Source organism: Diceros bicornis, chromosome 28, assembly GCF_020826845.1.
Source record: "Diceros bicornis minor isolate mBicDic1 chromosome 28, mDicBic1.mat.cur, whole genome shotgun sequence".
Classification (NCBI taxonomy): Eukaryota; Metazoa; Chordata; class Mammalia; order Perissodactyla; family Rhinocerotidae; genus Diceros; species Diceros bicornis.
Window position 1 is genome coordinate 37,765,177 of NC_080767.1, and position 26,353 is coordinate 37,791,529.

General features: G+C 55.1%; 1 protein-coding gene across 1 annotated transcript in view; it reads left to right on the forward strand.

Moving 5' to 3' along the window:
* HMCN2 (hemicentin 2) overlaps positions 1–26,353 on the forward strand; it is a 150,205-nt gene that overhangs the window by 18,529 nt on the left and 105,323 nt on the right. Inside the window, exons 5-15 of the mRNA XM_058524290.1 lie at positions 7,096–7,267; positions 7,918–8,024; positions 8,948–9,068; positions 11,148–11,411; positions 14,623–14,767; positions 15,295–15,416; positions 17,150–17,422; positions 18,507–18,648; positions 19,131–19,258; positions 20,039–20,152; positions 22,179–22,328. Of these exons, the coding sequence (XP_058380273.1) occupies positions 7,096–7,267; positions 7,918–8,024; positions 8,948–9,068; positions 11,148–11,411; positions 14,623–14,767; positions 15,295–15,416; positions 17,150–17,422; positions 18,507–18,648; positions 19,131–19,258; positions 20,039–20,152; positions 22,179–22,328 (1,738 nt within the window). The remainder of the gene's footprint in view (positions 1–7,095; positions 7,268–7,917; positions 8,025–8,947; positions 9,069–11,147; positions 11,412–14,622; positions 14,768–15,294; positions 15,417–17,149; positions 17,423–18,506; positions 18,649–19,130; positions 19,259–20,038; positions 20,153–22,178; positions 22,329–26,353) is intronic.

Genomic DNA, 26,353 nt, shown 5'->3' on the forward strand with positions numbered 1-26,353 from the left:
CAGCATCCCACTGGATCCTTCTAAAACAAATCTGGCCAACAGGTCCCTCTCCGTGGACCCTGGAGGAGGTCCAGACCCTTATCTGAACTCGGCCTTTCTGATGCCCGTACCTGTGTTCTCCCCCTTGCCCACTGCCACCTCCCTGCCGGCCTCTTTGCTGTTTCTTCAATGCCCCATGCCTTTCCTACCCCAGGGCCTTTGCTCATGCAGCTTGCTTGTCCTGCTCCTCCTCCCCTGGCTCCTTCTTGTCTTCCCAGTCATAACTGAAATGCACTTCCTCCGGGAGACCTTCCTGGATTTCCCGTCAAGATTAAGCCTCCTTTCATACCCTCTCTCAGCTGGCTGTGCTGCTTTACATAATTGTAATTTTATAATGGTGCGATTATTTAATGCCACTAGGCTGTGAGCTCCCCGAGGGCCAGTTGCTACTGTATCGCATGCACAGCCTCCAGCACGTAGCAGGTGCTCAGTAAATAGCTAGTGAATGGACAGACGTCCCTTGCACCTGGGGCCCTGGGAAGAGGAAGGCGAGAGAGGCAGCGTCTCTGAGGCCGGTCAGGCCCTTGAGCCAGCCCTGCTGTCGCCTCCAGCAGAGGGTTTCGTGTGTTGTGTATTTGTGGACTGGAGAGATGGTCTCCAGGGCCGTGTTTAGATTAGCGTGCCTTAACTCCCTGTTGACAGATGGCGTTTATGGTTCCCTGTGACACATTAATATTTATTTTTTGGCGTGTCAGCCGACTCTGACACTGAGCCGCCTGAGCGGGGGTGGGAGGCGTTTCAGGGTGGAAGGATGGCCTGGTTCTTGTTTTGGGGGAGATCTTTTTGGGCAATCACACAAGAACTGGGTTCCCACCAGGGGCAAATCAGACGGCAGGGCCACTGGGCAGGTCGGCAGAGGACGGCTTGCCCAGGTATGGGGCTGGACTCCCCTGTTCTCTCCCAGGGCAGGAAACTGGGGTGAATCCACCAGCTCCTGGCTGTGGTGCCAGCCTCCTGCCGTGGGAGCCTGCTGGGCGGCGTGTCTGACTCGGTGGGCCCTCCGATGGCCAGGACTGGCTGCCTCCGGGCAGGGGCCCGGATCCCTCTCCTTCCTGGACGCAGAAGTCTGCTGTTCATTAGCTAATGCCTTGGACCTGGCCCTTTCCAGATGTTCCCAGGCTTTTGACAAGCCTGGGAAAATGGCCGGGGCAGCCAGGGCTGTGGTCATCCCCCCAGGAGAGGGGACAGTGCCTTTGCCCAAGCCGAGGGGGCTCCGGCTGGGAGAAGGACTCCTCAGAAGTTGCAACAGTCCCCAAACGTGTACGTGTAGTGAGTCCTTTTACCTTTGCAAAGTGCGCCCGGTGTGGCAGGAGCGACACGTTCTGCATGCTCTCCCCTCCTTTCTTGAGCACCTGCCACGTGCCCGTGCAGCGTTGGGTGCTGGGCACAGAGAGATTGTCCGTCAAGCTCGGGTCCCAGTGCTTCTGAGCATTTAGCTTTTCCAGTTTGGGGCTGACCTTGCTGGTACCAGGGAGCCCCTTGGTTTCCAGGGTAACTGAGGAAAATAAAGATCCCCTCCCCCTGCAAGGCTCATTTGAAGCTTTCACCATCCTTGAACAGATAGGGGAGGCAGGCAGCATGGCCCCGGGACCTGTCCCAGAGGTGCACATTTCTGATCAAGGCTTAGCTAGGTCCAAGAACCCCTTTGATCCAGCACAGCTTTCCTGCTGGCTTCCCCCAGCTCAGACCCAGCTCAGCGTACTGTCACCAGCCCTAGCAGAATGGGACAGAATTGCCGGGCAAACCCCATCATCCTGCAGCCTTCCCTGGTCCTGGGAAGTCCCATTCTGGGGGCTCCGACCCTTGCCCTGTTTAGCACCAGCAGGTACAAATATGACAGATTGCCCAGATTCTGCACATCAACTAGGCAAAAGGTTAACTGCCTTCTAAGCCGGTGGCGGGGCTGGTGGGGGGCGGGGTCGGGGGGCGGGTGGAGGGGAGGTCTGACCAGGTGGTTCTGATTAACGGATCAGAAGGCACAGGCCCTGGAGATGACTTCATCCTGGACTCTTCCCCGAGGAGGCGTGTGGAGGAGGGTTAAGCCACATGCCGGCTTTAGACCCCAGCCCTGCCACCTCCCTACAGTGTGACCTAGAGCACTGTACTTAACCTCTCTGGGCCTCCACTTCCTCGTGTGCACAGCTGGGCTATGGGAGCCCCTGCCTGGTGAGACAGCGGCGAGGATGAAAGGAACCTGTGCGTGGGGCGACCTGGGCCCGAGGCCGGGCACCGGGAAGCCCTTGGTAAGGGCTAGTGATGGCTGCGTCTCAGTGTGAGCCCAGAATACACCCCCCACCCCCGGCTCCAGCAAAGCCCCCTGAAGCGTAAGGGCTCTCTATGGAGAAGGTTCTCAGGAAAGCGGAGCCTGGACAAGGGCCCGGGTGCCCCGTCGGCAGGGGCTAGCGCTCTCTGTCCATCCCTCCCCGCAAGCGTCCTGACACGGGCCCCGGAATCCAGCCCTCAGCTTTCCCATCCGTGGCTCTGAGGCCCTTTCGGCCCCCTGGCTTCCCCGCTCTGCTCCCTCAGCCGGCCTGGCTGTCAAGTGTCCTGGGAGGAGCCCCAGGGGAAGAGTTATCTGCTGTGAAGGGCCCGGTGGCAGCCATCTGGCCGGGCCGGCAGCGCCAGATTCTTTCGTTCCCTCCCCGTCAGCGACAGCGAGGAGTCCCAGTGCATCTCTGGCTCCCAGGCCCCTCTGGTCCCGAGAACATCTGGAAGCCATTGCCTTCACCAAGTAAACATGGAGCGTGCTCGGTGAAGTCTCCTCAGGGTCCAGTCTGAGCCCTGGGGGCATGGCAGGGTCCAGAAGGCCTTCGCCTACGGGGGTCTGGCCTCATGTGGGTGAGGCGGTCACCCCCCCAGCTCCCGGGTGGTGATGTGCTTACAGGGCAGGCCCCATGGGCACGTTGCCTTCTGGCAGGGTCACTGCCGTTCCATCCCATCTCAGCCCTCTCCGGGGTTCAGTAGCCCGAACTAGGCATCTTCTCTCCATCAGAACATCCTAGAAGGAGCTTGTAATGACAGCTGCAACACAGTAGCGGGTGTGACTGGTCTGGGTAATTGTCAGCTGGTGCTACCACACTTCCTGGCAGCTCGGCTCAGTTACGATGTCCTCCCCACCCCTGACCAGGCCTGGCCCAGGGGAGAGGACGTGGTCCCGGGGCTGTTGCCTTGCTGTCGAGGGAGTTGCCCCCCTTACCTCGCCAGCCTCTGTCCGCCTCTCCAGCTGGGAGCCCTTGGCTGCCGCTTCCTTCCAGTACACCCCCGCCTGGACGGAGGACCTTGTCCCCACTCCTTGGCGAAGACAGGTGGGACCTTTTCGAGAGAAACATTATTTAGAAAGCGAGGCAAAACAGAAGAATTAAGTAGCTCCAAGTATATAAACAGATGGGTTTTCAGAACACAGAATTCTTATCCTGGGATCACTGAAATCTAGCTATAAAATCTAGGCACATATGTTCCAGCTCAGTCTGAACAAAACATTCATTTTCGAAATCTTGGGCAGTTCTTCCAATTCTCTTCTTTTTCCTTTCCCTTCCACGGAAGATCATGTGGCAGGCAGAGCTGAAGGACTCTGATGTAGAGCACAGATGGCCAATAGGTAGCATGCAAGTTGTTACTTTCTAATCCCATATCCATGGCAGACATTGCTAATCAATCACAGAACTTTTTCTAATTATTAAGGCTGAATGTGGCTTTGCATTTCTTCTTCAAACAGTATTCCAGGAAGCCACTTCCAGTGGATTAGGGTTGGCAGGCAACAGGATACCACTACGGTTGCTCGGGTATATATCAAAGTCATGGCATACATGTTCTTTTTAAATGACTTTCACTTTAAAAAATTACCGTGAAAAATATGGAAGATGATATAGAAAAGTAAAAAGAATATGTGTACCAACTAGATTTAGCAATGAACATTTTTGTTTCATCTCTCTCTTTTTATACTTTTGCTGAAGGGTGACACTTTATCCATAAAAATTCAGCATGGATTTTTTTAAAAAAGATAATCTCCAACATAACCTACAATATCATCTAATGAAATTAATAGTACTTTGCTAGTGTCATCTAATGCCCATTCCACATTCAAATTTCTCTAATTGTCCTCAAAACGTCTTTTATAACAGTTTTTGTCCTATCAGGATTTAATCAAGGGCTGTGCATTTCATTTGGTTGTTATGTCTATTAAGTCTCTGAAATCTGGAACAGTCTACCCTTTTTTTGATGCCACTAACTTGTTGGAGAGGCATTGGTGGTGCAGTGTCCCATGTTCCCAATTCATTGGATTGTTTCCTTATGGTGTCCCCCATATGTCTTGACCCCCTATATGTCTGCTAAACTGAGAGTTAGCTCTAACTGACTGTTTAGGTGGAGGCCGACATTTTTGGCAGGACTGTTTCATAGTCAGTGCTGTGTGTATTTTCTATTGCATCACACCAGGAAGCAAATAATGTCTGATTGTCCTACTATTACTGATGACAAGTTTGATTACTGGGTTAAGGTGGTGACAGCCAGCTCTCTGCATTGTAAGGCCATGTTTTTCCCTTTATGACTCAAGTGGTCAGTGGGGTAATGCTAGGGCTCCATGTGGACATCCAGTTCCCCATCACCTTTTCGTCTAATGGTCTAGCATCCACTGAGGTTGCTTGCCTGAAACAATGATTTCCTTAGGGGTTGCAAGATGGTGATTTCCTAATTGTGTCATTTCTTCCACATTTATTAGTGGCCATTCTTTCATGAAGAAGAGATTTTCCTCCTCAAAAGGGTTGACTTCATTTCTCTGAGGCACAATTCATGTTGAAAAGGGGAGAATCACTCTTGATTCTTTCTCTTTTAGAAATTGCGGGGCTGGCCCACGTAGTGGTTAAGTTCGCGCACCCCGCTTCAGCGGCCTGGGGTTTGCAGGTTCAGATCCCAGGCACGGACCTGCTCACCACTCATCCAAGCCTTGCTGCGGTGGTGTCTCATGTAAAGTAGAGGAAGATGGGCACGGATGTTAGCCCAGGGCCAATCTTCCTCAGCAAAAAAAAAAAAAACAAGTTGCCTTCATTAGTGGCAAGTGAAGTTTTATTGTTTTGAATTTTGCTTTTCTTTTTTGAGTATCATTATGGGCACATAGATTATATAATTCAATTAATTACGGTTATTATTTCTTTTTGGGACTCAAGTTGTCCCAAATGTAACCCACAGGAGCTCCTTCAAGCTGGTGCCTTTGTCCTGTTGATAAGTCCCTTTTAGTCTTTGAGAACTTCCCTGCTTTATGGAATCACCGGTTGTCCCAGGCTTACCTTGTAAATTGCCTGCCCCAGACCTGGAATCAGCCATTTCTCCAAGGAACCTTCGAAAGGAATGGTATTTAGAAACGACTGGGTTCTAAATTCACTTGGAGTGAATGTATACATGCATAAGATACTTATGGTTCTCTCTTACACTTGGCTGTAAGAGAAAATCTTGGTTCAGAAAATATTAACGTCTTGAATTCTTTGCTTTATCCTACAAGATACATAAAACAGTTTTGCAATCACAATACTGATAGTTCTGCCAACTTAAAACTACTGAGAAAGATTTCTTGGCAGTTCTTTTTGTGCTTGGGATGCCTCCCGCTGAGAAAGTACAGTTGAGCCTCTGGGTTTTCAGTTCGCTTGGAGTTGTCTTTTCTTTCTGTGGCTTTGGTGCTGATTTGTTGTGCAGTCAGGTTGGAGTCTTGTTTTGTTTCAGTTTATGGTTTGTGCAGAATGCTTCTGGAAGTCACTTGGCCTGGAAGGAGATGGTTCAGACTGGAGGGGCCCCTCTTTCTTGGTTGTCTTACGGAACCTGGGAGGCTTGTCTGTTGCGCAGGAGGCGTGAGTTGGGGGAAGGGGTGGAATTGACTGAGACCTTTGCGTCTGCGAGCACCTGAGGCGAGCCTGGTGGCCCTGTTCTGGAGGTGTGTGCCCTGCGTATCACCCACAGTGAACACACTTCCTGAACACCCGATCTGCACCAGCCCTGAGCTGGGGGCACAGGAGAGGATCTCTGTCCTTGTGGGGCTCCCAGGCCAATAGGGTAGACAAGCTGGGATCTAACCAGGAGCTGGTCGATGAAGAGGGGCAGGGCATTTCTGCAAAGAGAACAGCGTGTGTGGTGGGGCTGCCTAGGGAGGCGTGGAGGTCCAGCCCAGCAAGCACGGGGAGAGTCAGGGGCACAGTGTCCAACTCTGTCAGGTTGGACGGGGGAACCACAGAACGTAGGGCCTTGAAGGTAAGGATTTGGAGAAACTAAATAGTCTTGTGCTCAGTGAGATACCATCCTAGACTGGATCCAGGGTTGTTGACATGGGCTCCATGCACTCATGGGGATGGTCTTTGAGGGAGCTTGAGAACTCCCTAAAATCGTGCTCCAAATGTGTGCCTAAGCAGTATGGTATTCTGGAGAGAGAGGCCTTATCTGTTCCCTGATTTTCAATGGGACCTGTCCAAAGCACACAAGATTTTAGAATGAGTGAGCAACTATAGAAACCAAGGATTTAAGATTTCTCAACATTGTGAGAAGGAGCAAGAGGAGACTGTCTTTGCAGCAGACTCTCTCTGTCCCGCTTAGAGAGCATGGTGCCCTGGTGGGAGCACAGTCTGAGGCCCCTTGGGGGGTGATGGTGAACTACATTGGTCTGGGGGAGATTCTGGATCTCCAGGGTTCATGTGTAGGAGGCATCAGGGGTGCTTCCTGCAGGAAGTGATGGGTGCCGTAGAAGTTGGCCAGGTGAAGAAGGAGGGAAGAGTTTTCCCAGCAGAAGGACATCCCTTGCTTCTTCCCTCTGAGCTGAGTCCTCTGGGTGCCTCAGTTCAGGAGCCACAGCTCTGAGCCCACAGGCCAGGAGGTGACGACGTGTGAATCGGGCCTGGTGTGGGGCAGTGGGGTGTGGCCTCGGGTGACCTGGAAAGCCTGTATGCTGCCTAAAACCCATGGGGGGCCCAGATTCTGTGCACGGCTGGCAGCCTGTTAGGGACCCACCTCAGATGGGCCAGACACAAGCGAGACATCACGGGCACCTGCCAGCGTCAGCTTCTCATACCCGCCTCCCAGGTGCTGAAGTGGGTGGAGTCAGCGCTCCAGGCCTCCAAGGTGCACCTGCTGTCCACGGACCACGAGGAGGAGGGCGAGCACTCGTGGAGGATCCCTCTCGACCCCAGCCTGAAGGAGGTCACCATCTCCCTGAGCGGCCCAGGGCCCGAGATCGAAGTCCGAGACCCGCTGGGTACATGCGCCAGGGCCGGCCCCCTCTTGGCCCCGAGGCTGAGCTGGCAGTCCAGGAGGGGACAAAGAGAGAGACCTGGGGTGGCAGGGGGTTTGGACGCTCTGGAAACAAGGAGGGTGGGGTGATGCCAGGGAGAGGGCAGAGAGGGTGCCTGTAGTAGGTGAGGAAGCAGGGGGCCAGTGGCAGCCAAGCAAGAGGAAGTAAAATAATGGCGGGACCGGGGTGCGAGGTGCATATGGAGTCTTCCCCGTGTTCTCTCGGTGGATCCCTGCAGCGGCCTGGCGGGTCGATTGGGCAAGAATTAGTGGTACACCATACAGATGGGAAGCTGGGGCTCTGGGAGGTGGGATGACTTGTCAGGGTCACCCAGGGTCGGTGTGATTTGGACCCAGCCACCTGGCCCCACAATGCTCCGAGGATGCCGTGGGTACCCGGGTGTAGAGGCCAGGTGCACAGCCCGCACCTGGGGAGGGAGGAGGGCGGAGTGCAGAATGAGGTGGAGGCCTGAGCATTGCTGAAGCCCCCTTGTCAGTTCCTCTGGGAAGCCTGAGGCTGGTGTTTGGAGGGCTGTGGGTTCTTGGGGACAGAGTCAGGCCTCTGTCACCCCCAGGAAAGGGTCAGGGACTGAGCAGTCCTTGGGGCTTCCACAGGGAGGATCCTGCAGAAGGATGACGGCCTCAACGTGCTCCTCAACATCCCTGACTCGGCAAGGGTTGTGGCCTTTAAGCCTGAGCATCCTGGACTGTGGTCCATCAAGGTAGGAGGCCCTGGGTTCCGGGGGAGAGGGGAGACCAGCTTCACTGAGTGGACACCATTTCCCTCCTGCCTGCCCCGGGCAGCCGGGGGCCCTGGGAAGCTGAGGGGTGGAGAGTGGGTGCTGATGTGGGCATATCAATAGAAGTAAAAGATCAAGAACAGAGGAAGGGTATTCTGCTTTGCACCAGTGAGAGAAAGTGGAGTGGTTTGGCATTAGGGAACATTTAAGAAGGACTTGAAATAACAACTTGAGTGTCCAGAGGTGGGTGACTGAGCTGGCTTGTGGCTCAGAACCCTGTCCCGTGAAGAATGCACAAAAGAAGCCAGGGTGACCTTGGGGGGAATGGCTCAGAGAGGCAGGGCTGGTAGAGGGAGCTGGGCCTGCTATAATCTGCAAGGTACTGGAAGCCGGAGACAGGGGCAGGCTGGGCTCCCGACAGTGTCCTCGGATGGGGCAGCCTGTTGCCTCGGAAGGACGTGAGTGCCTGCTGCTCAACAAACATTTATTGAGCGCCTGCTGGGTGCCAGGCACTGTGCTCAGTGCTGCTGGGGAAGTGGCAGCGTTGACCCCTGCCCTTCAGACTCTGAGCATCTCTGAGCCAAGAGCTCTAGTGCCCACGGGGAAGGCAACGCGGGGATTAGACGTGCAGGGGGACAGACAGGCCTAGCGGGTGTTGAGGGGAGCTGGAAAGGCAGGGCAGCTTCGAGTCCTGCTCAGGACAGGGCTGTCAGCTGGGGCTTCTTCATTTTCATTTGGGGAGCATCGTGCTGGGCCCCCGAGGAGCAGGAAAGTTGCCCAGGTATCTGCAAAGGCAGGAGAATTCCAGCTGCTGACACTGGGCCTGGCTGGGTCGGCCGCCTCCTGCCCTGGAGCTGGGGTGCTGGAGTCGGACGCCCTGGTGACGTGGGCCCGGCCTGTGCCAGGTCTATAGCAGCGGCCGCCATTCTGTGAGGATCACCGGCATCAGCAACATCGACTTCCGAGCCGGCTTCTCCACTCGGCCCTCCCTGGACCTCAACCACACCATCGAGTGGCCTCTGCAAGGTACAGAGCTCCTGACCCTGGGGGCGACGCAGAGCCGCCTGCTGAAGGGGTGGGCTTGCCTTGGGCAGTGGTGGGAGCGCTGGGGGATAGGCTATGAGTGTGTGACTATGGAGTGGGCCCTGCGGAGGCCAGGTTGAGCCGTTCTCTCAAACCACAGTGAGCTGAGCCCCAGCCCCAGCCCAGGTGACACTATGACCATTTACCTTTAGAACATCCTTCCTGCCCCCACAGGCCTCCAGGACCTTCTGCTGTCCCACTTACTGCTGAGTTCACACCTTCTCCTTTTTCTTTGTCAAAACTTGTCTGTCTAGAGCCTGACTTCTTTGGTTTTCGGGTGAACATCGAGCTAGTCCAGTAAACTAACAGGCACTAGTGAGTTGATAGCTCACCTGAAAAGAAGAACAATGTCTTACTCCAAAGGAATGAATGTCCTGATGGACGTTTTGATGGCCCGGGGGCTGATGGGATTGGTAGCCTGAGGGCAGGTTGAAGTTGGAGGCACAGGGTCAGTTTTCTGATTAGAAGGTGCCCACTGGGGTCTGAGGTTGCCTGTGTGCCCGTGGTGGTTCCATCTGGAGAATGCTGAGCCCCAGAGCGGGCAGGGGCTTCTGGCTCAGGTTGCCAGAGCCTCCATGCCAGAAAATACCATCTGGTGGCCAGATCAAGGGCCCCAATTTATAGTTTGGAAAATATGGTCCCTCATCACGGGGCCACTCAGAGGATTTTGTTAGGACCAGCTCAGAAGAGAGAGGAGGAGTGGCCTAGACCAGGTCAAGCTAACTCTGGACCACTGAATAGTGACCAAAAATAGTACCTGCGAGACCCTTCGAGCTTTCTTTCGAGTCTGTACCTTCTCTGAAGTTTGTCATTCTTGTCGGCCCTTGTTGGTTTCCCTGCCAGGACCAGCAGTAGTATCTACAAAATGGAAAGGGGGCTGCTTGCTCATTTTGTGTTTGTTTTTGCTAACAGCAGGAAGAAGAGAGGCAGGGAAACTTTGTTCCTATTCTAAAGCCAGGAGACAAAAGGAATTCTAAATGGGGTGCTAGAGTAGGGATTGAAAACTGATCGGTTCCCAGGGCCAGTCCGTGGTGGGAGAGGGTGAAGGAGGCCACGTGTGACCCTCTCGGGTTTCTGCTGTTGATAAAGATGTGAGTCCAAGACATTTTTTCAAAAAAAGAGAGAAATAGCAGCAGGGCAATTAAAAATGATAAATAGCACTTGGCCCTTGGCCTCAGGGCCAGGGGCATCAGGGAGTGGGGGAGACTGTGGCTAACTGGACAGTGGCTGCCTGGGCTGCAGGGATCAGCTGCTACGTGCTGTTTGCTAATTTTTACAATGTGGGAATGGGGGCCGGCACTGACACACTTGATTTTTCAAGGCAGTCTAGAATTCTAGATTTTTACGTGTCCTTTCCAGATTCTTTGATGTTTCTTCAAAAATTTTAAGGCATTTCATGGACCACACCAACCACACCCTCTGGTCCCTGGTTTATGATCTCTGAGAGAAAAAAATTAATAGCTTTCTGAAAAGAGAGAGACCTGACAGAAGTTCCCAAAGCAACTAAGGGAATTGTGAAACCCAAGTCCAGTTCTGTCTTTTCTGGGATAGTGTGAAAGTGTATTTCTAATAAGATAGAAAAGGAGAGCTGAGCACAGGGAGAGGGGGGGCAGGAGTCAGAGTCCCCAGACTAGGGTGTGTATCTCACCTTTGCCAGTCCCAGAGCCTGCCTGATGACGGCCAACACCAGAGTTAATGGGGGGCGGGGAGGGAGGGGAGGTGCCCCTTCCCAGCTCTACTCCATGAGAGCCTGGGTCGGCGGAGTGGAGGTGATGAAGCTGTGGGCTGGATGGAAAGTAGCATTTCAGGACCACGGACAGTAGCAGGGCCCCCTGTCTCCTTATCCCACCCCCAGCAGTAGATGGCTCAGGGAAGAGAAGGTGAGGGAGCGCGTGAAGGAGGGCCAAGCAGGCTGGCCTGTGGTCAGACCAAGCAGACTGTGGTCCTAAGACGCCTGCTTCGGGAGGATCATGGAGCGCAACGCAGATGCCAGCACCTCCTTCCTCTCCCTTTCCTCTTCAGGGGTGCCCATCTCCCTGGTGATCAACTCCACGGGCCTGCAGGCCCCTGGCCGCGTGGACTTGGTGGAGCTCTCACACAGCTCAGGGCGGCCCCTCCTGACTTTGCCCACGCGGCCCCTCTCCAATGAATCCACCCATCAGCTGTGGGGCGGGCCGCCCTTCCACGCCCCCCAGGAGCGCTTCTACCTCAAGGTGAAAGGCAAGGACCACGAAGGGAACCCCCTCCTCCGTGTCTCTGGAGTTTCCTACAGTGGGGTGACCCCAGGTGAGTGATTGGCTCTTAACACCCCCAGCTCCCTGGCTCATGTGGAGGCCCGTTTCTTCCTGGAAGCCTTCCCTGATTAGATTAGATTAGGAAATGTTTGTTCATTAAACTTCTATGGGTAGCAAGCTCTGCAAGGCATTATACTAAATACTGAGATGCTTCAGATGTGGCCCTTAGCTCAAGGATTTAGTACAAAGTCATCCATCCATCCATACATCCATTGGTCCATCCACCCATGCTTCCACCCATTTATCCATGCATCCATCCAATCATCCATCCATCCCTCCGTCCATCCATCCATCCATCCATCCATCCACCCACCCACCCACCTATTCATCTATCCACCCAACCATCTATCCACCCATGCATCTATCCATTTATCCATGCATACATGCATCCATCCACCCATCCCTCCATCCCTCCATCCCTCTATCCATCCATCCATCCCTCCATCCCTCTATCCCTCCATCCATCCCTCCATCCCTCCATCCCTCCCTCCATCCATCCATGCATCCATCCAATCATCCCTCCATCCCTCCATCCATCCATCCATCCCTCCATCCCTCCATCCATCCATGCATCCCTCCAATCATCCATCCATCCCTCCATCCATCCATGCATCCATCCAATCATCCCTCCATCCCTCCATCCCTCCATCCATCCCGCCATCCCTCCATCCATCCCTCCATCCATCCATGCATCCATCCAATCATCCCTCCATCCCTCCATCCCTCCATCCATCCCTCCATCCCTCCATCCATCCCTCCATCCATCCATGCATCCATCCAATCATCCCTCCATCCCTCCCTCCATCCATCCCTCCCTCCATCCATGCACCCACCCACCCACCTATTCATCTATCCACCCAACCGTCTATCCACCCATGCATCTATCCATTTATCCATGCATACATGCATCCGTCCACCCATTCATCCATCCAAACATCCATCCATCCTTCCATCTGTCTACCTACCCACTCACTCATCCATCCATCCATCCATCCATCCATCCACCCACCCACCCACCCACCATGCATCCATCTATCCAAATACCCATCCACCTGTCCTTGCAACATTCATTTTGTGTCAGTCATAGCGCTGGGCATTGTAGACACAGCAGTGGCAGGGCAGTGGGTATGGGTATGCTCTTCCATAATCATAATTATAATCATGGTAATACTAATCTAGTCACCATTTTGAGCACTTCCCATGGGACAGTCCTGGGCCAAGCACTTGCCATGTATTAGCTGATTGAATGCTTGTAACAGTTCTGAGATGTGTCCCCATTTTATAGATGAAGAAACTGAGGTAACCGACCTCACAGGGTTACTCTGAGGGTTCCGTAAGCTAATGCACATAACGAGACAGTTCTCAGGCACTCTGAGGCTGCACCCAGAGTGTGGAAATTGTGGACCAGGGCCCTCCACATGTGGCAGCTGCTGTTACTGTTATGTCATTCTAGGCACAGGTGATTTTGTGGTCCCATCTTTGGTCATGTTGTGTTGGTTCCCACATGTGTGGTTTTTTGCTGGTTTCCTGTGTGTCCCTGCGGTCTCACTATCCAGGGCAGAAGCTCGCAGAGGGCAGGGCAGAGTCTTCGGCTTTCCAGCTCTGCCTCTGGTCCTAGCGGGGGTGTCTGAGTTCACTGGCCCTCAGCCTCCTTCTGGGCCTCGTTCCTTCCTCCTGCCCACTGCCCCTTTCCCTGGGCAGTGGCTGGGAGGACCTCACAGAGGTGGGTGTCCCTGACATTCCAACCTCTCCTTTGCTGGGGATCGCAGCGAGGGGCAGCCTCCTTCAGATAGGGATGTGGGGATGCCCGTGGCGAGGTGGAGGACTTTGAGGACCGTTCTTTCCAGGCTCCTTGTCTCTGCTTCCCTGCTGTGGTCCGGGACCCCTCCTTCCTTGGCCTTTGCAGCTTTGAAGAAGAACTTTCAGGAAGGAATTTCAGCAGGGGAATAACAGCCTCTGTTTCTCTGTCCCCTGTTCTTTGGTCTCCGTCTCAGCTCTAGATTAAAGTTGTGTGTGTGCGGGGGCAGGGATGTGGTTTGGGTTTTTGCTTCCTCCCTACCTTCCAGGTCTGGGAGGCCGGGAGTTTCGCTTAGAGCAAGAGGCTCTGGATTTGGAGACATGGGGGTGGTGAGGGCTGGGCCTGAGGTCCCTGGGCCCATTCAGCTCATAGAAGAGGGAGCCCGAGCTCGCCTTGCAGAGGCTTCCAGTGTGTGTGTGAGAGGTGGCTGCTTTGCACACAGCTGAGGACGTGGCTGGATGGTCCGATACCCCTCTCCCCTGGGACATGGCAGCGAGCCTGCAGCATGATGTCACCGCCACCCTCCCACCCCCAACTCTGTGCTCAGAGGAGGGCTGGGGCGTTGTCTTACCCTCGGAGCATCTCTGGTGGGGACGAGGGAGAGGGCCATACGAGGGTTGAGTGCATGCCCGCAATCACCCAGTGAGGCTCTGACGGGCCGCAACTGACCCTGTGGGGGCGTTCTCAGACTTTTCCATTGAAGCAATTCCAATAGCCAAGGAAAGAGAATGTGTCACCCCACGACCAGGGTCAGGCGAGGGGGCAGTGGTGTCTGATGGGGGCCCCAAGGGGCTCATCCCAAGCTGTGAGATTTCATTGAAGTCTCTTATTTTATCTCAAAAATGCGTGTGAATTTTGCATTCACAGCCATGCTCCAACTGTGCTTATTTTTAAATAAAAAAAGGCTTCCCTCCAACATCTTTGGGTAGAACTGACCCTCCAGCCAGACGAGCCCCACCCACACCCAGGAGAGCCCAGTCTGGCGAGCATTTCATCAGATTTTGGGACTGGTTCCACTTCTCTGTCCCGTACAGTTGAGGAAATGGTGGCACAGGCTGGTCCATCTCGGCCAGTCTTCTCAGCCAGCCATAGACACAACACGAGCGTTGATTGACGGAGCTCGCCATGCCTTGTGCATATGCCACGAGCTTTCTCCACACCACCTCCCACCAGCTCCTCATGACACGATGAAGGCAGTACTGTGATTAACCTCATTTTACCGAGGTCGAAACTGAGGCTTAGGGAGGGGACGCTACCCGCTCTCGGTGGCCACCGAGTGGTGGAGCCGGGATGGAACCCCGGCCTCTGGCTCCGGCTCATCCCTGGGTCTCTGTGTCACTGGGTGTGGCGAGGGCAGGCTGTGGGGCGGTAGGGAGGGATCCTGAGTGCTGATCCTTGCCTGCAGGCGCCCCTGTGGTCAGCATGCCCACCAGGATCCAGGGCTACCTGCACCAGCCCCTGCTGGTCTCCTGCTCTGTGCACAGCGCCCTCCCCTTCCGGCTGCAGCTGCGGCGGGACGGAGCCAGGCTGGGCGAGGAGAGGCACTTTTGGTGAGTGGCTGATGGCCAGCCGTTGTCCCCAGCCACAGGGCTCCGGGGGTCCTGATGCCCTGGAGGGATCTGAGGGGAGTGGGTGGCAGGAAAGGGACCTTGGTCTTGGTGATGTTTTCCTCCCGGGCAGCCAGGGATGGGGGACGGGAGTCCCTGAGGCTCCGGCCACTGCTGGGCTGTCACCCTGTGAAGGAGCCATGGGCCTTCCTCACCTTCCAGAAAACTCAACCCATGCAGGGCCCAGCTCTGTGGGGGTCAAGGCAGGAAGGACCCTCCGAGACTTTCCTCCTTATGGATGGGAGTCCAGGGCTCAGAGAGGGAAAGGGACTTGCTCAAAGTCACACAGCATGTCGTGGAATTTGCGTGTCCTCGGCTGCCTGAATCTTCTTACCAAGTCTTCAAGAGGATTTGGGGCCTCCCTTCTGGGCAGGATTCAGGGGACCAAGCCCCATGAGGGCCAGATGAGGCTGGGGAACCCTGGCTGGGGTCAGTGTGATTGTGTGTCTCCAGCTGTTCCGTGTTCGCAGGGAGTCAGGAAACAGCAGCTGGGAGATCCCACGGGCCTCCAAGGCTGAGGAAGGCGTGTATGAGTGTACAGCGGTTAGCAGGGCTGGCACAGGACGAGCAAAGGCCCAGATTGTCGTCTCAGGTCTGTCCCTCCTCATATCCCTTCCCCACCCACTTCCTGATTTTTCCCTCTGGGATGTCCTCTTGGGGTGTCTCAATCCATGGGGGAGTGCACCAGCCAGCCAGCAGCTGCTGGGGACTGTCCATCATCCAGAGTCTGGCTGCCCAGGCTGCCACCTGCCTGCTGGCCTCCGTTTGGCTGTCTCCCCTGGGTATGGCCTGTGGGTGTCAGCTGGAGGAAGGTTGAGAACCCGGGCTCAGGGCATGCCTCCCCTGCTCAGCCTCAGTCCCACCTCTGACTTCTGTCTGGCCTCTGGGGCTTGGCCAGCCCCCAGGCCCTTTCCGGGGCCACCATCCGCCTTGCAGTCTCCATCCTTTAATGCCTCCAAGTGCTCGCTGGGATGGCACCTGGAGCTCAGGAAGGTTGGAAACACCACAGACCATCTCGAAATGAAATTGGCGTTATCTTTTAAATTATGAACCTAACCTGTCTTGAAGAGAAGAAAAGGAGCCCAGGGCACGTGGGAAGATCAGCCACTCTGCTCTCTGATCTCACCCAGCCTCACATGTGCTCCTCGTAGGAAGGCTGGGAAGATACAAATAAGCCAAAGAAGATCCCAATAACCTGGGATCCCTCCATGCGAGAGACGACCTCAAGAGTATTTTGATTTACTTCCTTTCAGACCTTTATCGATGTGTACGTTTTAGCAAAAATGGGATAATATTATACATACTATAGCAACCTGATTCTTTATCACATAACAATATAGTATGTCAGCAAATATACTTCCATGGCACGAATTAGAAAATTTAACTTTTTCTAAGTGGTGAGTGCAGAAAAGAGAGCAGTGTAAGGAAACTTCCCCACCCATTACTTTGACTTCACCGTCGCTAATATTTTGCCATATTTTCTTTTTCACTTTTTGGCTATTTTAAAGAAAATTGTAGTCATGACATTTCAGTATTGGTCTCTTTTTTAAACAGTGGATTTTGCTGTGTGATAAAGCTTCTGTGATCACACCTAATGAACTGAACAGTAAGGCTGTGATGCTGTTTAATTTAGTCTGTAACCTGGTTTCCCCGTTTGCCCCGGGGTGCGATTTCCAGTTGTTTTGACAGCACTGTTGTTGGTGGCGTGGTGTGCAGACACCGCTCTTGAGCACGTGGGTACTCGGACGTCATGGTCATTACCACGCATCGCCTGTGTGCAGCCGGCTCTTTTCCTGCAGGTTCTCAGGCCCAGGTCCCTGGATAGACGGTCTCTGATCTTGTCACTCTCGTTGGCTTTTTCCGATGGAGATAGCGGTTTCCTTATCTTGTCCCTCCTTTGGGGCAGTGGTGTTAGATCGACAAGTTGGCCGTTATGAGAGCCCTGCTGTTTATTCAGAGAACACCTTTGTGCTCCTCGTTCTTTCCCTGTTGAGGGTTGTTTCCGGGGCTTTATTCTCCAGGGGGGAATTATTGGCTCACAGGGTGTGAAAGGGTCGCAGCTCTTGTTCAGTATTGCGGTTGGCTGTTGGGTGGAAGCACGCACAGGCCGTGCGGCCCCCGGCGGGTGTGCGATGGCGCTGGGGCATCCGCCCTCCCTGGAGTGTCACCGTCCCGGGAGGGTGAGCAGAGGTGGTTAACTGCGCTCCTGGCCGACGTCTGGGGGACCCGTGCAGGGTTCTGGTGTCTGGACATGACCAGGGCCTGCGTGACGGTGCCCTCCCCCGTGTCAGCCCCTCAGTGCCTCCTGTGCTCGTGTCCCTGCAGACCCCCCGCCGAGGCTGGTCCCTGCCCCCAACGTGACCGTGTCCCCGGGAGAGACCGCCGTCCTGTCCTGCCGGGTCCTGGACGAGGCCCCCTACAACCTGACGTGGATCCGGGACTGGCGAGTCCTGTCGGCCTCCACGGGCAGAGTCACGCAGCTGGCCAACCTGTCGCTGGAGGTCAGCGGCGCCATCCCCAGTGACGGCGGGCGGTACCAGTGCATGGCCAGCAACGCCAACGGGGTCACGAGGGCGTCCGTCTGGCTCCTGGTGCGAGGTGAGGCCCCTCCTGCCACTGCTGTCCTCCCCATCCCACACACTACCTAGCATTTACCCCAAGAGCCCAGTGATCCCTCCCTCTGCCCAGACGTCACCTCTGGCAAGCAACTCCAGACCTTTCGGTGTTTTCTGAACCTTCAGAGAAAGAGGATTCCCTAGCCTCTTGGCCTAAGTCTAGTAGCTCTCACTATTGGGAAGTTCATCCTCATATCTAGCTTAAATTTCTACTGCTGTAGGCCAAGCCAGTTTCATTGTGTCGTGTCCTTTTCCCATGCCATCAAGCACCTCCATTGTCCCTCCCCCCACCAAATATGTAGGCCAGGGATGGAATACTGGAAACTTCTGAAAGCGCGGAGATCAGATGTGCTTGGCAGGGTTGGGCAGCACTGAGCAGAGGCGGGTGGAGGAGGCAGTGGCAGGAACACCCGTCTGGATGTGGCCTCAGGTCTACCCAGGATTTAGAGGGATCCTCCTCCTGAGGGTGCTGGTTCCCCACGCGTAAAAGTGAGTGTGTTGGAATAAGCGTTTGCTCTTGTGCCAGCGACTTGATTGGCTGCCTGGAGTGTGTTGAGAAGGATTCTGAGGCCATGTCTAGGCCACTGGTATGGGAGGGGCGTGCTTGCCGTTTCTAGATGAGATGGCCCGTGAGGCCTGTTTGAGACTGACAAGTCCGTTGTACGGTGAGCTTTCTGAGGACCAGGCTAGAACCTAAGTTTGGGGCCAGTACTGGGGGTGCAGGCCTCAGGGTCCACTCAAAGTCACTGGAAATGAGAGCCAGCCCAGCCCTGGATCTGCTGACATCTCCCAAGCCTCTCTGAGGCACTCAGTCCAGAGCAGACCTCCAGGGAGCTCGAGGCTCCCGCTGCAGGGTGTTGGGAAGTCAGCTCCCTGTGTGGCCTGGCTGGCCGCCTGGTCAACCCGGAATCCCAAGGAGCCCACTCCTGGGATTCAGGCCCTTCGGTGCCTTTGCTTCCCATGTCTCTGCCGTCTGTGGCTCGGGAAGGGCAGGAGACCCAGGGCTGGGTGCCAGGGACACGGCTGCTCTGACGGGCTCTTCCCTGCCTGTCCGCTTTGCACCGCAGAGGCCCCGCGGGTCAGCATCCACACTGGATCCCAACGCTTCTCCCAGGGCATGGAGGTCAGGGTCAGCTGCTCGGCCTCTGGGTACCCTGCCCCTCGCATCTCCTGGAACCGTGAGGGCCGCGCCCTGCAAGAGGACAGCAGGTGAGGGGCCCAGGGCCTGGGGCTCTGGGACTGGGAACAGGTGGACAAGTACACTGAGGACCTCTCCGAGCCTTGGTCTTCTTACCTGTAAATGGGGGAGCAGCACTTGCCCTGCCCTCCTCCTGGGATCATTTGAGACTCAGGAGTGAGATCACTTTGGAAACATAACGATGCCTCAGTGTGGGCTCAGGGGTCAGGAGCTCCAGCTGCAGAATCCAGCAGATCTGCTCTTCAATCCTGCCTCTGCCATTCAGGCTGTGTGACCTTGGGCAAGTCACCTTACCTCTCTGAGCCTCGTGAATGAAAAAAAAACAATGTATGTAAAGTACTGAGCACATAGCCCGGCACAGAGGAAGCGGTCAGTATAGAATGGTGGTCACTAGTGATGGTATTCATTAATTTGTTATTACGATGATGGGAGCAACCCCTGGGACCCAGCCTAACCAGCCCTGTGTTGAACATATTTCATGGCCCGACTCCAGAATCCATGTGGATGCCCAGGGAACCCTGATCATTCAGGGAGTGGCCCCAGAGGATGCCGGGAATTACAGCTGCCAGGCGGCTAATGAGGTTGGCACAGATGAGGAGACGGTCACCCTCTATTATACAGGTACTCGGGCCTCGGGCATCTCAGGAGAGGGCTCTCCGTCCACAGATACTTAGTGAGCATCTGCTGTGTGCCGGGCATTGGGGGTGCGGCAGTGGAAACACGGTCCCTATCCAAGTGGAGCTTATATTCTGGTGGGGAGGCACAAAACAGACATGCAAACAGATAAATAAGGTATTCTGGGTGCTGAAGGTACTTTGAGGAGCACAGAGCAGGGGGTGAGATGGATGATGCGCAGGTGGGGATGAGAGGGGCGTGGCTGTGACACACAGAACGAGCCAAGGCCTCCATGAGGAGGTGCCCCTTGCCAGAGACAGGAATGGGAACAGTGTTCCAGGCAGAGGGACTGGGCAGGGCAAAGGCCCTGAGGTCAGAATGAGTCTGGGTGCTCAAGGGGCTGCAAGGAGCCTGGCGTGGAGTGAGTGGGGCTGGGTGGGGAGAGGGGCAAGGGAGGGGTAGAGGAGGGGCAGGTAGCCCTTATAGGGCATTTTAGGCCCCTGTAGGATTTCGGCTTTTATGGCAAGTTCCATGAGGAACGATGAGGGGTTTTGGTCCTAGGAGACTGGCTTTAATTTGAGGTCCTGTGTGGGAAGCTTTTTAAAAACCAGCTGTGGCTGGATCTTTCTGGGGTGACGGTTCCCGATTGGGGGGCTGGGGAGGAGGCAGGGTGCTCCGCTACAACTCTGTGCCCGCCACCCTCCTCTCCCCAGCTGTAGAAAGCCACATCCTCACTCTAGGGAGTTTGTGGGTTGGTCCTAAATTCCCCCTCTGCTCCCCACACAGACCCCCCGTCGGTCTCGGCCGTAAACGCCGTGGTTCTCGCTGCTGTCGGGGAAGAGGCCGTGCTGGTGTGTGAAGCATCCGGGGTGCCCCCGCCCCGGGTCATCTGGTATCGAGGTACGTGGGGTGGGGGGAGGGATCTGTGGACTGTCCCACTGGGGCCCTGGAGGATCCGCTTTCCTGAACAGTCTTTGGGGGGCACTCCAAGTAGAGTGTCTGGGGAGAGACGGCTGTTTCCAGCAGCCCCCACCTCACCCCAGCCCAGCATCCACACAGCTGATGCGGCACGGCTCAGCAGTTAGGAGGAGGTTTAGAGTAGACCCATATGTGAATTCCAGCTCCCCTGGGTGACCTTGGGCAAGTGACTTGCCCTCTCTGAGTCTGCATCCTTATCTGGAAAATGGAGAATGTCTAAGCTAGGTTGGTTGTGCGAGGATTAAATGAGTCCGTATATGTGAAGTGTTTAGACAAGCCTGGCACCGGGCTGGGCTCGGTGTTCTTCACGATGGTGACGATAAGGGTGTGACTGAGAAGTGGGGGTCATGGTAACAGGCTTGTTCTGGGGCTCTGGGTTAGCGGTGTGGAGTGTTTCCTCGGGGCCGGACGCTGAGCTGGAGTTTGACAGACGGGAGCGGTTCCTGCGCCCACACCAGCGGCCGTGAGTCCCAGGGTTCAGTCTTTCTGGGAGCAGAATACTGGCTCCTTCTGAAGCATCAGCCAGGGTCACCAGTGTTGCCCCTCCCACCTGGGCACGCTCCATCCTTTGCAGCACCTGTAGTGATCTTGTCAGAGCCTCACCTTGACTGTGAGACACGCAGGTAGGAGCTCAGAGTATTGGCTCAGAGTTTGAGCATTTTGTCCAAGGTCACCAGCTGGTGGGTGGCAGAGCCTCGGGACCCCTTACTCAGTGCTCGTGTCACTGCCTGTTCTGAGAGCCCCGCCAGCCCAGCCCCGGAGCCCTTTATAATAGGGGATCTCTCAGGGGAATGTTATTAAGCCTTAAAAAGGAATGAAATTCAAGTTGTACAACAAGATGACTGTGGTAACACCACTGAACTGTACACTTAAAAATGGGTAAGTTGGTAAGTTTTATGTTTTTTTACCACAATTAAAGAAATTTTTTTTAATTTGAAAAGAAGGAAAGAGATTCTGATACAACATGGATGAACCTTGAAAACATTATGCTAAGTAAAATAAACCAGACACAGAAGGACAAATACTGTGTGATTCCGCTGATATGAGGTCCCTAGAGTGGTCAGATTCATAGAGACGGAAAGGAGAATGGTGGGTGCCAGGGGCTGGGGGAGGGAGAACAGGGAGTTAGTGTTTAATGGGGACAGAGTCTCAGTTTGGGAAGATGAAAAAGTTCTGTGAATGGATGGTGGTGATGGTTGCACAACAATGTGACTGCACTTAATGCCACTGAATGGGATGCTTGAAATGCTTAAAATGGTAAAACTTGGTGTTTTGGATATTTTACCACAATTTAAAAAATTAAAAATGAAATTTTGAAAAGCGATCATAATCAGGGTTGTCTGTCAGGCCTCAGGAGCCTGGGGTGGATAACAGGCAGGAGAAATGAGGGAGGCCTCAGAGGCAGGCATGGGAGTGGTCATCTCAGGGTGACCCTAGGCCCCTCCCAGAGCTGATCCAAACCTCAGTCTGGACCTGGGGCAGAGGACGGGGACCCAGGAGGGGGCCCCAGGCAAGGAGCTCTTAGGTGATGAGCCTGCCAACTGTCTGGGGACAGTCTGGGCCTCACTCCTGGTCAACAGAGGGGCTCAGGGAACTGGGCCCATGGGTGCCGACTTTAGAGAAAATTTTAAAATTGTGGTAAAATACACATAACATAAAATTTACCATCTTAACCATTTTTGGGTATATAGTCCGATAGTATTAAGTACATTCACGTTGTTGTATAGCCATCACCACCATCCATCTCCAGAACTCTTTTCTTCTCACAAAACTGAAACTCTGTCCCCATTAAACAACACGGGTCCTGACTTTTGGGGGGAACCTTCCCCCACCCACCCCCTCCCCAGCCCTGGCCTTGGGGTGTCGCAGGAGCCCAGGGTCAGGAAGGCAGCCTGATCCCCATGGTGACGGTGGGCACCTGCCTGATGCCTTCTCATCTTTGGTCCAGGGAGTCATGAAATGATCCTGGCCCCCGAGGGCTCCAGCTCTGGGACACTGCGGATCCCGGCAGTTCGGGAGAGGGATGCTGGCATCTACACCTGCCGAGCTGTCAATGAGTTGGGTGACGCCTCTGCGGAAATCCGGCTGGAGGTTGGACGTGAGTGTGCACCTGGTCCCCACCTGCTCCCCCCACCTCCGCCTCTGAGCAGGGAGGAGAGAACTCTACCACGTAGCCCACCAGTGTGGAATTTGCATCATGTGGGTCCAGAGCACGTGGGGACAAGGGATGTCAGAGGGAAATGGTGTATGCGTTACCTCTTGCTATGTAACAGATTGCTCCGAAACTTTGTGGCTTAGAACAGTAAGCATTTATTGTCTCACATTCTGGAGGGTTAGGATTCTGGGAGTGGCTTATGGGGTGGTTCTGGCTCAGGGTCTGTCTCTCACGGGGTTGCAGTTCATCCGTTGGCTGGGGCTGCAGTCATCTGAAGGCTTGACTGGGGCTGGAGGATCCACTCTGAGCTCACTCTTGTTGACAGGAGGCCTCAGGTCCTCACTGCGTGGGCTTCTCCAGAAGGCTTCTTGTGACGTGGCTTCCCCCAGAGCAAGGGAGCAGAGAGAGAGAGAGAGAGAGAGAGAGAGAGAGAGAGAAAGAATCCAGCTGGAAGCTGTGGTCTTTATAACCAGCCACAGTCTTGCTAGTGACACATCATCCCTTCTGCTATATTCTCTTGGTCACACAGACCAACCCGAGTACAAGGTGGGTGGGAGGGGCTACTCAAGGCTGTGAATTCCAGGAGGAAGGGGTCATCGGGGCCATCCTGGAGGCTGCTTACCACAGAGACGGTTTGGTTCAAGCTGGGCCTTGTCATCTCTAAGACCTGGGTTCTGGTCCTGTCTTCATCACTTGCCCTCTGTGTGCTTTGGTCAGTGACCCTCAGTTTCCCCATCTGTAAATGGGTCTGACAAGACTTCCCTCATTGTGTTGCTGTGAGGGTTCAGTGATGTCAGGCATATGATACTTAGCACAGGGTCTGGCCCATTGTGAGTGCTTAATAAATGGAGGGTGATTATCCCCTTTTTACCCATGGGGAGTCTGGATTCTTCTGTGGCCAGTACGTGGATGTGGCTATGATTGCTGTATGTATGTCTAAGTTCCAGGCCTGGATCCCAGGCACTGGGACCTGCTCGGAAGTTGTGGGCTCAGCTCTTGGCATGCTGAGCCAGGACGGATTGGACTCAGAGTTTGCTGTGGCCGTGGGGGGAGAGGCGGGCGCTGGGAGTCCCGGGCAAGTGCAGAGAATTGAGCATGTGCTTGTCTGGGCTGGGCGGGATGGCGAAGGGGCTCCCCAGGGAGGGCAGGGCCCTGGCTGGAGCAGGCCATTCAGAGAGTCTGGCCTGGGGGCAATGGTGCCATCTCAGGGTTGGGATCCTCCCAGGCTTGGGGTACCCTTAGCCTTCATTCATTGGTTTGTTCCATCATTCATTCCCCCAACACGTGGTCACCAGGTGCCCATGCACCAGGCCCTGTGTTGGGGACACGGCAGCAGGTGAGACTCGGCATCTGCTTTCTTGTTGCTTGTGGGGTCAAGGAGAGAGGACAGAAGGTAATTAGAATGCTTAGTATACTGAGCGTTTTGAACTGGCATCCTCAGGGACTGTGGGTACCCAGAGAGAGGGGCCAACCCAACATTGGGGGCCGGGAAGGCTTCTTGGAGGAGGTGATGTCTAAGCTGAACCCAGAAACAGACAGCCAGGAGACCAGCTGGGGAGCAGCGTTCGCTGTGGCCTCGGGAGCTGGGCGGGGTTTGGGCTTTGTCCTGCGGGCGGTGAGAGGCTTTAAGGAGGAGAGTGATGTGCTCAGACTTTCCCTACAGAGTGCACTGTGTGGCTGGCCTCTTGGGTGGGGCAGGGTAAGTGTGGAAAGCCGTGGGCTTAGAGCCTGATGATGATAAAAATATAAGCTGACACTTCCATATTTGCCGTGTGCCAGGGCCAGCTCATCCTTTGCCCCACGTCTGATTTCTTTTCAGCAAAGCCTTATTTCTTTGGGGCCCGGGCTGACGTGCCTGCCTGGTCCTGTTCCTTCGCCTGTCAGCCACTGGCCTTGCAGCCACTTCCCCGTGTCAGAGGGCGGAGGTGACTGGTGTCACAGGCAGGGTTCTGGGGCACTGGGCCACTGGGCCACTGGTGGCCTCTGGCTTTTAGGTCAGGGGAGGGGTGAACAGTGGTCTAGCACCTGTGTGTCTGGGGCAAGCCGGCCTGGCAGCAGTGGTGGGAAATTGAATTTCCTGCCCATCTGGGTGGCAGCTGTGGTCCAGCCTTCCTGGCCCGGCTGGCAGAGCCGTCCAGGGCTGGAACGGGTGGGCACCATGCCCACTTCCTGCTGTTGAGCTGGAAACTGTCTTCTGGAGCATGAGAGGGAAGACAGCCTTCTCCTGTGCTGACAGCAAGTGCCTGCGTTTGTGGACCAGCCGCAAGGTGCTTCTGTATCACTTCTGGCCCTGGCATCTGGCAGTCAAGAGTCCTAGATCAGCGTCCAGGTCCTGCTGCTAATTTGGCCAAGTTATTTACCTCTCTGAGCCTCACTCTCCTCATCTGTGAAATGGGAGGATAATATTGGAGCCTGGCTCCCCGGGTCCTTGAGAGATTTAATAAGATTGTGCGCTTCTCTCAGGTCTTGCATGAAATAAACACTCAATACACTTGCCGTAGGCTGGGCCGGCCTGACAAGGGCCCGGGAGGCGGAGGGAGGGGAATGATTGGTCACGTGGCTGGTGACCAGGCTCCATGGCCTGTACCCTCTCCCCAGGTTCAATGCCCTTTCTGTCACTTTAAAAAACTGCCCTGAGCTAAGTTATCTTCGCCCTGCTGGATTTGTCTCTAAATGGATGTGCACACGTCTCTTTCTATCCTCTCATCTCAGTCCATGCTTCGTGTTCCTGGCTGCTGAGTGGGGAGAAGGGGGTGTGCTTTCGTGGGTCCAGAGAGCCTCTGGCCAGCCTCCTGGGTGCAGGAGGGAAGCAGAACTGGGCTCTGTGACACGTGTGGTCAGTACGGGGGCGGCTTCTCCATCAGGCACAGCAGGCACCGGTCCAGGGCCTGTGACACTTTTAGGGGCACAGGACCATGCTCTGATTTTAATTTCCCTTAAAAGCAGAAGAAAAAATGAATATTCTTGAATAGATAAAAATGACTCCAGCTTGGATTGTGTTTATCTTTATACCAATGGAGTCATAAAATATAATTTTTAATATGTTTTTCCAGAGGAAGAAGCCCATGGAAGTCATCCTGTACCCCCGGCCAGTGTGGCTGCGGCTCGAGGCCCGATCACAGGGTCTTTATACGGGAGATGAGTCGTCAGGGGAGGGGGCTGCGGAGGTCGTTCCCCCCAGCCCCTGGCTCAGTCTCACTCCCCCTAGGTTTCATCTAAATGCAGGGCGGGGCCTGAGGCCGGCCCCTTCTGTGATCCACTTGCCCATCTGCACAGTTTTTGGGCCTGAGACCCCCTCCCCCTCCCCGCCAAATTGAGTCCAGGCTGACTGGGGCTCTCCTTCCTGAGCTGGCTCATCCCCAGAGTCCTGACTTGGGACTCTGAGCCACGGGACCTGGGAGCATGGCAGAGGAGACTGGGGGCTGCAGGGTCTCCAGACGATAATAAAGAGCTCTGGAACTTTGAGATATTGGGACCAGAGTAAACATAGTTACCTCTTTCCAGATGGGGACACTGAGACCCAGAGCGGTGAAGGGGCTCATCTGTGGGTACCCAGTGGGGCAGAGGCAGTGCAGGGGTCCCACCAGGCTGTGGGCCTTCAGGCTGGTGTCCCTTGTCCTGGGGGCCGAGTAGGAGGATGGGAAGTCGGCACCTCTGTCATGGTCACTTCGCTGCAGCCGTTAGAATCCACGGGGGCCTTTCCTCCTAGAAGATCCCTGGGGGGTGAGTGGTCCCACCTGCGGGGTCCAGTTAACGTGCCCCTCAGCTCCTCTGAAGAGGGGGAATCGGGGAAAGGCAGAGGCAGCCCCAGGAGGCCTAGCAGGAGGTCCAGGGCATCCCTCAAGGTCCTGCCCCCCCCCGGCCTGCGTTCTTCAGTGGGACCATTCTCTCTCCCTGGGTGTTCCAGGCTCCCCACGCAGAGTCACCTCCCCACAAACACATGGCTGCAGCCGTCAGGTGATGAAACC